Below are 12,791 nucleotides of genomic sequence, written 5' to 3' on the forward strand. Positions count from 1 at the left end.
ACTACCATTGACAAGCAAAAAATATTTGTAAGTTTTCAGTCTAAACTTTTCCTTTTCTGGATCAAGTGTGCGCTGTCTTGCTATAGTTTTATCTTGAATTTCCATTAATGGTCCCATAAATGCTGCACGTTTGGAATATGATCCCAATTTCCAGTACTCTGTAAATATAGCTTGCCGTATCTCAGCTGATAATCGTTCTTTGCATTTCATTCGACATATTGTTAACTCTTTAACTCGTCTCTCGGGTATTACTTTCCCTTAAAGCGTTTTATATTCCAGACCTAAGTTATGTTTAAATTTTTTTTTCTTATTTCAATATACGTGATTGTGTGGAGTTAGTGCTAAGTTGTGGCGGATGTAAGGGCTGTTCCACGGTTTCTTCATCTGAAGACGTTGAGTCATCGGCCGACGGTTGATACTGAGAGTCTTTTGTCGAATCATCACTAAAAAAGTCACTTTCTTCATTACATTTAGTAAAAACACCGGATGAAGTTTCTTCTATTTCTCCTCCTTCAATACATTCAGTAAAACCACCTGATGAGGTTTCTTCTGTTTCTCCTCCTTCAATACTTTCTTTAATACATTCAGTAAAAACACCTGATGAGGTGTCTTCTGTTTCTCCTTTTTTAATACATTTAGCAAAACCACCTGATGAGGTTTCTTCTGTTTCTCCTCCTAAAACAAAAAAATAATTATAACATATCGGCATACCCCTGTTAACAAACAACCCTACAAATTTCTGCTACGATATAATTATTATCAATGTAAAAGACTTCTAAACCATTCAAAGTTTATAAGAAACGACAAATATATCCAATGGTAAATTTTTCTAGAGTTAAACGAAAGCTAGAGTATAAAAAAATACTTATTGTAAATTTTCTAAAATAAAATTATTCCTTTTAAAAGTTGTAAATTAAAAATCGACATGGCACTAACAATCATAATATGAGATGTTTATGCGAAAGAAATAATTATTATGTATTATAAAATTTATATATTATTATAAAAAATATTTGAACGAAAAATATTTAAAATTGCTTTACGGAATTATGTAGTTTTGTATCCTGTGATTTAACCTGTATACTGAATAATTGTACAATGTTTTCTTAGCATTCTATTGCTGCATGATTCATTCATTAGTAACCCAAGAAATCCAAACAAACATACATAATAATTACATACTTATTAATAAAAATACTTACTTTCGTTATTTTCTTTAGATAAACACATTTTAACCAAACGTCTGGCTCTTTGTCCCAACATGCCGCTGTTTAACGATAACTATTATAACTTAGCTAAACAATGTTCAATATGCAATATCACCATATTCGCACACAAAATGTTATGTGAGACTACAGCTGAGACCTGTGTTTATCTGAGATTTAAGAACGTTTGACCTTGTAGAATCAACTACGATTTGTGTATAATATGCCTGAGTTTGTTAGGTGAATTACATATCTTACAATTTCATTATAACATGTCATATATACAGACGCCATTTCGTTTAGGTACCTTATAACATAAGTCGAGTTATGTGATTTAGTCGGTATTAGAACTGTAATGTAAGTGTATGTTGAAAAGGTACAATTTTCAGTGTGGTTATAAAGGAAGTAGATTGACTTATGTGCTTTGGTCAGTTGATGAGTCAGATCGAAATGCGATCATTTATGTAGAAAACCAAATTTGACAAATTTTGACTTATGTACTTTAGTCCGCCGACCTGACAATTATACTTAAAGATTTTCTAAGTTAAAGGAGACCGGTACGAAATCCTTTAGCTTATCATGAACGGTATCTTGGCTCCAAAACAGTCGCGACTGGAAAAAAAAAACTATTTTGATTAGCTGAAGACCGTGAACAACTCGTAAATGTAATTATCAACGTTAGGAAGACCTGATATTGAACAGAAAGAAGAAATGAATGTCTTTTGGCTTTCTATATTTTTTCACACTTGACCTGAAAGATCTTTATACGTAGGTATGTATATATGCTTTATAATATTTGGTTGAACCGTTCTAGGCTTCTGAAATGCCTACTATCAGTTTCAAAGATACATTTGGTCTCTGGTCAGATTAAAATAAAGCTATTCTAAATCTTCTTTTTTATGTAGTTAGCAAATTTTCTAAATGTCGCTCGTGTTATAAAACAAGTACCATATAGTTATTTATCAGGACTATCAACCATTTCGTCATCTCATCATCGCCAATATTGTACCGTCATAGACATATGTAATCTATATATTGGTCATGATCTATCTACAGGAATAGAAGAGTAGGAATCGTGATCCATCAATGAAAAATTAATTCCTTAACGTAAAATTAAATATATAACACGTTTATTCAACCCATTTGCGTCAGTTTTTAACTTTTATTTTTTTTTATTTTATTCTATTTTCATGAACTTCGATTCCCAACTACTCACGAAATCATGACACAAATTTATGGCTTAACGCCAACAAAGATTATACTGGTTAGTATATAAGCTACCGTTGACTATGTATTATAATAATATTGAATTGTCTATCCTAAGATTTTATAATGGGTACTCAACTGTGGAATATTGTATTTTTGGTTTTTATTTTTCTGGCCAAAAACAGCCCTGTTGAGGCAGGTAAGGCACAATACTATCGTGAACGTTAAAATATCTTAAATAATTTATACAATGTTATTATTATATTATATATATTTATATTATATTATTAGATTGTAGTAGATTTCTGGATTTTAGATATTATTATGCATTAGCATGGCTAATCTAGTAAAACCACGAATTTCTACATTCTTTTTAATTTCCTACCTTTTTTCAGAATTTGTAAATTTATTTCTTTATAATCGCTTTTAATTATTACTTTCATATTTATTTAGTTTTTTATTTTGTTATTTCCTGCTCATTTATTGATTATAACTTTCGGTATTTATAATGGTGACAGTTTCAAAATATGACCAACAACCTTAATCTCTCTGTTTTTGTTATTGCTTTAATGTTGGGGTATTAATATAGCTTTGCCATAACTTATTTTTTTTTTAACTATTGCTATATTTTTCTACTGAATATCTTCCTTGGAAACCTTCATCAGACATCTTTTTAAAACATTTATCATACTTTTTTTTTGGAACCCGTTTGTTATAAATCGATCGTACTGGAGCCAAATCACTCAATGAAAGTGTATACCAGCTTGTATAATGTATATGTCTAGTGGATTGGTACTATCTAACATGAAATGGTTTTTGCAATACCCTGGAATTAAAAAATGTTTGCCGCCTATAGTCTCGTACCTCCTAGTCAATTCTTTCAAGTTATCTGCTACACCGTCAGCAAAGTTTTCTCAAAACAACTCTATTTTATGCATTTGTAGCGTGACTGTCGCAGTCTAGGCGCAGACTAGTCAGGAAAACTGTTGCGACTATGATCTGATCCATAAAAGTTACATTTTGTCATGTGCTTGGGAATAGTTGTCCAGTGAGAGTTAAGTTGTGTTCGAATCCATGCTCTTTAACTTGTTATTAAGAATACTTGCCACTTAAATATGAAACAAATTACTTAAATTATAGCTAGGAACATTAATTTGTAGAGTACACACATTGCATATATGTATATATATATATATATATATATATATATATATATAAATATATATATATATATATATATATATAAATATAAATATATGAATATAGTATTCATATTTATATATATATATATATATATATATATATATATATATATATATATATATATATATATATATCTTCTTTAAGTTCCATCTTCTATAGAAGGTTGGAAATCATGGCTATACGGACTCTGGTGACTGCCGCTCTAAAAAGTATCTATATATATAGTGTGAGTTTAGAACCTTAATATATATATTTTTTAGTGGATTTTCTTGGGCTTAGGTTCATAAAAAAAATTTGATTTGATACTAAGACATTTTCATATATTTTTTCGACGTTTCGGCAGGAAATCCATGCTTTTTCAAGAAGTAATATTGACTAAAAAAACATTTTATGACAGACATAATATGGTTTAAAAGTTAAACTTTTGACTTACCAAGCATGTAAAAATTCGGTAATAACAAGTAGACGTCACAATTAAAATAATATTACGGTTGCGCATAAATGGCACAATCTTTTGAAAAAGAATTTTATAAGATTAAAAACAAAAACCCCTCTATAAAAAAGATCGCATGTTGTATATGAAATTCCCTGCTCGAATTGTGATGGAGTTTATATTGGACAAACCAGTCAGCTACTTAACTCAAGAATACGTTCCCACAAATATGACAAAAAAAACTCAACCGCCCTCACAAAACATGAAAACGAAAAAAAACATTATTTTGATTTTAAAAAAACCAAGATCCTGAGAAGTGAACCCAACAAGAAGAAGAGAGAGCTTCTAGAGTCTATACAAATAAAAAAAATAATAATGCGATGACTGATAAAAAAGATGTCAAAAATTTGAACAAAATATATTTTAACTTAATTTAAAAACACATAATAAGACAATCTCAGAACGCCTATGATGTTAAAATAACTGATTGTTTAAACGATAAACTAACATCAATAAACAACACATTAGATTTAAAATACATTTTACATGTAGTGACTTAGTGGGTATGTCCTATGTTTTTAATATTATTTTAATTGTGACGTCTACTTGTTATTACCAATATTACTTCTTGAAAAAGGCATGGATTTCCTGCCAAAACGTCGAAAAAATATATGAAAATGTCTTAGTATCAAATCAAAATTTTTTTATGAACCTAAGCCCAAGAAAATCCACTAATATATATAATAATTTCAAAACTCAACAGCTTTCGAGATAATCGCATTTTATAAATCAGCTGAATTATTTTGATTTAAGGCAATTACTCCAGGCAATGAAGGAAAAATAAACAAAAACGTTAATACCTTTAAATTTTGGTATAAAATACCTTTAACTAAAGTTAATGGTTCACGAAAGATTAAATAAAACAAATATATTAGCAGGATAATTAATAATAGGATTTGACAAAATAACAGAATAATAGGATTTTACATTAAACATTTTACGTTTTATGTTAAATTACATTACATTACAATACAAACAAAACATTCTGTTTACAAACCAAATTAAGAAATAGTTAAACTAAATAACATAATTTCTCTTTTTGTTTTTAGATGGCGTAGTTACGTCCGTATATAGTTATTTTGATAACTATTGTCTAGGACGGGAAAGATTTTTGTTATGGTTCAGAGTAGTGGCTATACCGCTCTGAGGAGATCTAAAGAGGTCGAAATACCTATAAGCGGCTGTCGCTGCCCTGTATCAAAACAAAAATCTAATACCGTCATTATGTTTTATTACTTTCCTCCGCTTGGAGTACCAGAAACTGAATTCACTACGAATTTTGACCATAATGAACGGCATGTGGAATGCAATTTTAGATTCCCTTGCCGAGTAATTTATCAAGCTGTTTGCTTTGCAAGTTTTAGAAAGCACAGTGGGAAAAATTTGAATTCGGTTTCGCTAGGTAGAAATCGTTTGATTTCTCTTTTTGTTTTTAGATGGCGTAGTTACGTCCGTATATCGTCATTTTGACAGGGAGAGATACAGTTTTGTGTCGCTTAACATAACTCACTAAAGTAAGTTCAATGGTGGAGATATCTCAAAACAGGCAAAAATGTAGTTACATTTTTGTTTTACTAACCGATGAAAATTTGTTCTTTCCCTTTATTGAGATTTTTTAGATAGTTAATCCATGTATATTTTTTTTATCTGTTTTGAGTCTACCAATTCCTCTACCACCATTTTTTGACCTTTTATAAAACACCATAATTCTTTTTTGCAGATTATAAAAATCATGTTCCATTTCTTTCGAAAAATTTTCGCAGTGATGATTTTGTATCCTTCTTACAAGTGTTTGTGGTTTTTTTTATTGTCTTGTAATAAGAGTCTACCTCTTGTATTTTGGTTAACGTATTTCTTTTCTTTACATTTTCTTTTCTTTACATAACGTCTGTTATTTCCTCTGCAGGTGAAGGTTAAGCTATTAAACTTTTCAATTTATTTCTGTTTTAGGTTCTGTGTTTTTAGGTAACAGTTTACGAATAATTGGGGGACATAAAGCCTACATTGAGGACCATCCGTGGATAGTTTCTATTAGAGGTAATTTCAAAAGACATAAATGCGGTGGATCTCTTTTAAATGAGGACACAGTTGTTACCGCTGCACATTGCCTTAAACACTGGTAAGTATTTTAAGTTTAACTTAACATGTAAGTACAACCCGCTACTAAAGGTAGCATACACTTTACGATCCCGGTAAGGTTAGTTCTACTTCAGAGGTCGCCACCCTCTCTACGCGAGCCGTGATTCACTCTCACTTCCTTTATCCGAGAGGCAACCATGTCTCAACTTATAAACCTTGTAAGATGACATCAAATTTCCTTACGCATCCTAGCATCCTTTTGCTAACCCACACAGGCCAGCGTGGACGAAAATTGACCAGAAATCCTCGTAAAATAAAAAACGAAAAAATTGTAAGGCTCTCAGTCTCGGTGGTAGAGAGACAGAGGGTGCTAAGAATCCCCGAAATCGACCAAGTCACCTTTACAAACGGCACCGGCAAATAATATGGTTTATAGCAACATAGCACCAGAACATGGATGGAGAACAAAAAACTTGAGGAACTTGAAAATGAGCTGAAGCATACAAAATGGGATATACTTTGATTATCCGAAGTAAGGCAAAAAAGTGAATAACAAATGGTACTTTGGTCGGGAAACCTATTGCATTAGAGGAGAGTCTTATAATGGTGGCGTCGGATTTTACAAAGTTACCGAAAAAAATCAGTTAAAGATTATCCAGTTCTACGCACCTACGAGTACCCACACAGACGAGGAAGTTAAATGATTATACGATGACGTTAACACTGCGATCCAAGAGGTAACTTCCAACTATATTATACGGATGGGAAACCTAAACGCCAAAATATGCCACAAGTAAGATAATCCGTAATCAGATAATCTCATTTTAAAAAATACTTGGCAATTACCAAATGGCTTAAGCAAAAACGAAATTTACTTTATCCTTTCTTTTCGGTTTTTCCTTGACAATTGTTGCCACAATAACATTATTCATTAGCCTTTTCACAGCCAGTCTCGTTCCAGTGTACAGTCTAGGTTGATTAATGTTAGGTAACGTAATAATAACTGATCCTACTTTCAATTGTAAATTTTTAGGTGGGAGTTCAAACAAAAGTTTTATCAAACAAACGTTGGTGATGTTTGAAGGAGACAAAATATTAATTTAAATCTTATAAACAGAAATGCCCCTCATAAATTATTACCCTATTATTTACATCTTTATTGAAAGTTTAATATAAATTTCTCTCGATGACCTCGTAAATATATTTAAAACTGATCTTGAAATTAAATGTTATTAAAAAAATAGTGATCGCATTAAAAAAAATACGAAATGTGCCCCTGTACCCCTGTTTAGATCCCCACCATTTAAAATATTCAGCATATGTAGTTATTTAATCTGCAAGATATAATAAGAAATAGGTAAAACTTATTGCTACTTGTGGGCTTGTTTAGTTAAACCCCTTACAATTAAAGCTGGCCCATTCTGCAGAAAATTAATCTTTACTTTTGATTTACCGCATACAATTAGTTTACTGAAACCAAAACCATACTGTCAGTACAGTTGCGCACCCAGAATTTGCCTGAGGGAGGGGTTTCGAAATTTTTTTATGCTACCTCCATTTTAAGTCCCTAAATTTGGGTTTTAGTTTAATTTAAAGTACTAAAGATAGCAGTGCCAAAGATTCAGGTATCTATTAACCTGCCTACCAACTAAAACCACCCTCTCTTATTTGTGCGCAGTTGACTGTCGCAAGTACCGTACTCTGAAAGTGAGGTGGCCGCTGTAAGGCTGAAGACATTTTTGGAACATTCCCATCTCTTATATAGGTTTTATCTATTGTTCTGAAGCTATTTTCTTGTGGTATTTTAAAGTAATTACGATTTTAATGGGAATAAGCCACAATTGAAGGTTAAACTAAGTTTATTGACGTTGGACATTAATGTTTTTAAGGTAAGTGAAATATTGCCACCTTTCCGTTTGGTTCTAAATAAATCCTACACTTTTATTAATAAATAAAAACAAATTTGAGTAGTAGTAAAGAAATTTATTTTCTTTAACAATAATAGATTTTAATTATATCAAAAAACTGAATAAATATTACTTTTTTATTGGGGTTGTGAATGGCAATATTCAGATTGTAGACCTCCTATCATTGCCACCCATGTCAATATTAGGCACTGCAGAACTACAGTTAACAGTAACACATTATTCTAAAAAAAATAAAGGCAATTAAATAATATAAACCTAACAAACATTTCTGAAAAATATAACTTAAGAACAGTGAGAGCAAGTAAACTTTTCTTTGTCATCTTTAGTCAGTCCTACACAAGCCTCGTGAATATAACGATAGCACACCATGTACAAGCGTATATCTTCTTTCCTGCAAATGTTATAAAAAAAAATACAAAGATTCTTCATTACTTGATTTTTTTGTCGTACTGCTCGTTGCCTTTTTCACAACTTTGATTGGATTATTCAATTTTGGTATTGGTGCTAACAAATCTTTGGTAACTTAATGAGCTTTACTGTTTAAAGTTGGCTTTCTTTTTACGGTAAATAGTTTATTTTCTGTGTAATCAGTAGTCCTGTATCTTTAAAAGAGATGTTTAAGCATTTGGAATAAGAAGTTTAGACTAGCTTGATTAGACCCCGGATTACATTTTGTTGTTTTTTTTACCGTATTGCCTCTTTGTTTATATTTTAATTTAGTTAGTGAACTGTCATATCAAAAGCTGCTGTTTCTCTTAGATCTTTTCATAGGTACATCTTAACTAAAGACATCGTCAAGTGAGTCATCGTAAAGACTAAAATCTGATAATAATTGAGACAGTAATTAAACGCTTCTTTTTTTTGTTATTAGTTTTCTCTGGCATTTGATATCCGCTTGTACTCGCCTCGTTTTTATATGCTTGTTCAACCGTTTTGTTAGAACTTCTAAAAACATCTAATAAATCTTGGAAGCTACTGTGATTTACTTTGTCTTTTTCTCTTTAAGTAATCAAACGTGGTGCAAAGGTAGCTTTAGGTATAGCGTCTGGTTTAAACGGATAAATGCCGGTAAATTTAAAACCGGAAATAATGTTTGTGGGTGTCATTACTTTAAGCTAAAATAGAGTAAAAAATGTCTCCAAACATCATTTTGGTAATCGCCTTGCCAGGGTTTGTTGTTAGAAACTGTAGAACTTCTTGGTCCCAAAATGTCTTAAAGCTTTCAAACACTAATTTGTCCATAGGTTGCAACTCTTGTGACGTGTTGTTAGAAAGACAAAATGAAGTTATGTCTATGCAATTATCTGCCTCAACTATGGAAATATTTAGGTGACTTTAAGCTCCGTCAAATATTAGTAGGGTAGGACCAGGGTTTCTGAATGAAAAAAAAAATGTTCAAGCCACAAAACAAATGTTTCGCATGTCGTACTACCTTTATTTGTGACAATAGGTTTTTAGCCAATGGGCAAGTGATCAGACCATTTAGGTTTAAACCTTTGGCCTTTAAATAGCACTAAAAGTGCTACAGGTTGACCAAGCGCATTTCCGCAACCTACAATTGACATGTTTTCTCCGTGCTCAGGTGCTGTTAAATGTACCCGTTTTGCTCTCCTTTTAACAAAACAATTTGTTTCTTATGGATTGTCAATCTGCATCCTTTTTTCGTCCATAATATATATGCTACCAGGTTTGTCAAAGTGGTTTTTCTATGATATCTCTCAGTTTATGAAAGAAGTCATCAACGAATAATATATTCATTTTTTGGGCTCGTATTCATTAGTTAAGCTTTTCGCCTAGCTACATCAGGACAAGAATTACTTAAGCCATATTATTCTACCAACTTTATTTGACTCTTTAGAAAACGTATTTGGTATATATTTTGTTGTAGCGTAAGAAAACACTAATTAGAAAACGTATTTGGTATGTATTTTGTTGTAGCGTAAGAAAACACGCTTTTCATTAGAATCTTGCTTGTAATAGGCATACCTACTTCAACTAATGTATAAATTATTTCGACAAGATTATTTTCTTGTGCTACAGATAACACCGGTGATCTTCCAAGCTTTCTTACAGGAGTAGTGTTCTGTGATAAAGACCTAGCGTTGACCGAGGAATGTTATAATGCTTAGCAGCCCCTTTGATTGATATTCCGCTCGCTATGATTTGCAGCCCCAAGCGTAGATCTTCTTCTGATTACTCAGTTCGTTTTCTTGGCATTCTGCAAAAGAGTTTAATATCTAGTCCCTAATATTGTCACTGGTATTATTAGAAATTATTAGATCATCATTTTGGCTTTACAACCCTGTGTGGGTCCTAGCCTCCCCAAGAATTTTTCTCCAGTCGTCCCTATCCATCGCCTTCCTCCGCCAAGCACGTATTTCCATATTTCTCATGTCTTCATCGATGTTATCTGGGAATCTTGTTCTGGGTCTTCCTCTTCTTCTTTGACCAATAGGTCTATCAAGGAGCGTTTTTCTAGCTGGGTCGGTTTGCTCCATCCGCATTACATGGCCTACCCACCTCAGACGTCCTATCTTTATGTGTTTTACGATATCTGGTTCCTGGTATATCCTACAGAGTTCGAAGTTGTATCGTCTTCTCCAGACACCATTTTCATTTACCGCTCCATAGATGCGCCTAGTATTTTTATTTCGAAACATCCTAACATGTTTTCATTGCTTTTTGTTAAAGTCCAGGTTTCTGAACCATATGTTAGGACTGGGCGTATTATTGTTTTGTAGAGTTTTACTTTTGTATTTCTTGATATAACTGTAGATTTAAAAAGGAAATTAAGCCCAAAATAGCATCTATTAGCCGTGCAAATTCTGCGGTTTATCTCTGCGGTAGTCTCATTTTCAGTATTGACGAGCGTTCCCAGGTATACAAATTCGTTAACTGCTTCGATGACGTCATTTTCTATAACAAGTGGCCGTAGTGTTTTTGGTTGCGTACCTATTTTCATGTATTTTGTTTTGTTGGTGTTTATTATTAAACCCATTTTTGTAGCCGCTTCCTTTAATGCTACGTACGCCTCTCGTGCTGCGTTTTCCGTTCTCCCAACAATATTGATATCATCAGCATATGCTAAGATTTGCACAGATTTGTTATATATTGAACCGGTAGTTGTGATTTGTGACGTACGAATTACTTTTTCCAGAGCTAGATTGAATAGTATACAGGAGAGTGGGTCTCCCTGACGTAGCCCGTTATTTGTTTTAAAAAGTTCAGAGAGTTCCCCCTGGATTCGTACTTTGCATTCAACTTTTTCAAGGGTTAGTTTGGTTAAACTTATCAACTGATTTGGTACTCCTAGGTCTATCATTGCTCTAAACCATTCTCTTCTATTTACAGAGTCGTAGGCTGCCTTGTAGTCTATAAATATATGGTGCGTGTCTACACCGTATTCCAGTGTTTTCTCTAGAATTTGTCTTAGGGTTAAAATCTGATGAATTGTTGATTTACCACCTCTGAAACCAGCCTGGTATTGTCCTATTATTCGCTCTGCATATGGTGTTATACGATGGCATAGTATATTGGAGAATATTTTATACGCTGCATTTAGGAGTTTAATTCCTCGATAGTTAGAGCATTCAAAGATATCACCCTTTTTGTGTATGGTGCAAAGTATTCCAATATTCCAATCATTGGGAAGGGACTTCTGTATCCATATTTCTTTTATAAGCTGCTGTAGGGGTATTATGATATCGTGGCCACCTTCTTTATATAATTCCTCTGGGAGATTATCTATTCCGGGTGATGTGTTTCTGGCTAGTTTGTTTACAGCGTCTTTAACTTCCAGGATCGTTGGTGGATCCTCCTCCCTCTCGTCTGCTCCGCTTACCTCGCAGCTTTCGTCTTCTGGGTTTTCTTCTTCCTCTGTATTAAGTATCTGGTTAAAATATTCCGTCCATCGGTTTAGTACGTCTGTTCTTGTTGTTAAGAGATCGCCATTTAAACTTCTACATTGATTTGTGTTTGCCTTAAAATTCTTTTCTGTTGATGTTAACTTTCTTATAGAATGTTCTGAATTCTTTCTCTCTGTCGAGGTTTTCTATATATTGAAGTTCCTTTTTAATTTATTAGATAGTAATGGCAATATTAGGAACAAATGACGTTCAGAAAAAAAATCCGTAAGTTAAAATTTCATTTGAAATAATTCATGCAATTCATAAAATAATAATTACTGGAGTGTACTTACCTAAACTTAATTACAAAAATCCAAAAAATTTTAATATATCTTGCGTAGGGTCAACGGGAAAAGCAGGTTTATTTAAAACGAGGACACGAAAAACAAATATCGAGCTTCTACATCTGATGGATACCATAGACTAAAACCGCCGAATAGAAAACACGTTTCTGATAGACAAAGATACTTGCCACTGTTGTCACCGTAGTTGCAAAGTCGATACTATCTGTAATACACGGGTCGCATTATTAAGAACAGTGGCAATATTTAGCGCACCTATCTTATTTTGGAAACGAATTCCAAAGTGGAGATCCAAACGTCAATAAACTTATTTTAACCTTTAATTGTGGCTTATTCCCATTAAAATACTAATTAGATCTTATCTCTGTCGTTGGTCCGGTTGGTGTTTCTCTTCTTCTTCTTTCTTTTTAATGACTGCTAATTGTGAACTGTATTCCATCCCTCCGTACTTCCCGTCATCTCCACGATCA

At 32.7% G+C, this 12,791-nt stretch overlaps 1 protein-coding gene across 1 annotated transcript in view; it reads left to right on the plus strand.

Moving 5' to 3' along the window:
* The first annotated feature begins 2,487 nt into the window (after positions 1 to 2,487).
* The window catches only part of LOC140439042 (trypsin-7-like), a 60,364-nt gene continuing 50,060 nt past the window's right edge, over positions 2,488 to 12,791 (plus strand). The window contains exons 1-2 of the mRNA XM_072528681.1: positions 2,488 to 2,610; positions 6,058 to 6,226. Coding sequence (XP_072384782.1) covers positions 2,538 to 2,610; positions 6,058 to 6,226 — 242 coding nt within the window. The 5' untranslated portion in view covers positions 2,488 to 2,537. The remainder of the gene's footprint in view (positions 2,611 to 6,057; positions 6,227 to 12,791) is intronic.

The sequence above is a fragment of the Diabrotica undecimpunctata genome, chromosome 1 (assembly GCF_040954645.1).
Source record: "Diabrotica undecimpunctata isolate CICGRU chromosome 1, icDiaUnde3, whole genome shotgun sequence".
Lineage (NCBI taxonomy): Eukaryota > Metazoa > Arthropoda > Insecta > Coleoptera > Chrysomelidae > Diabrotica > Diabrotica undecimpunctata.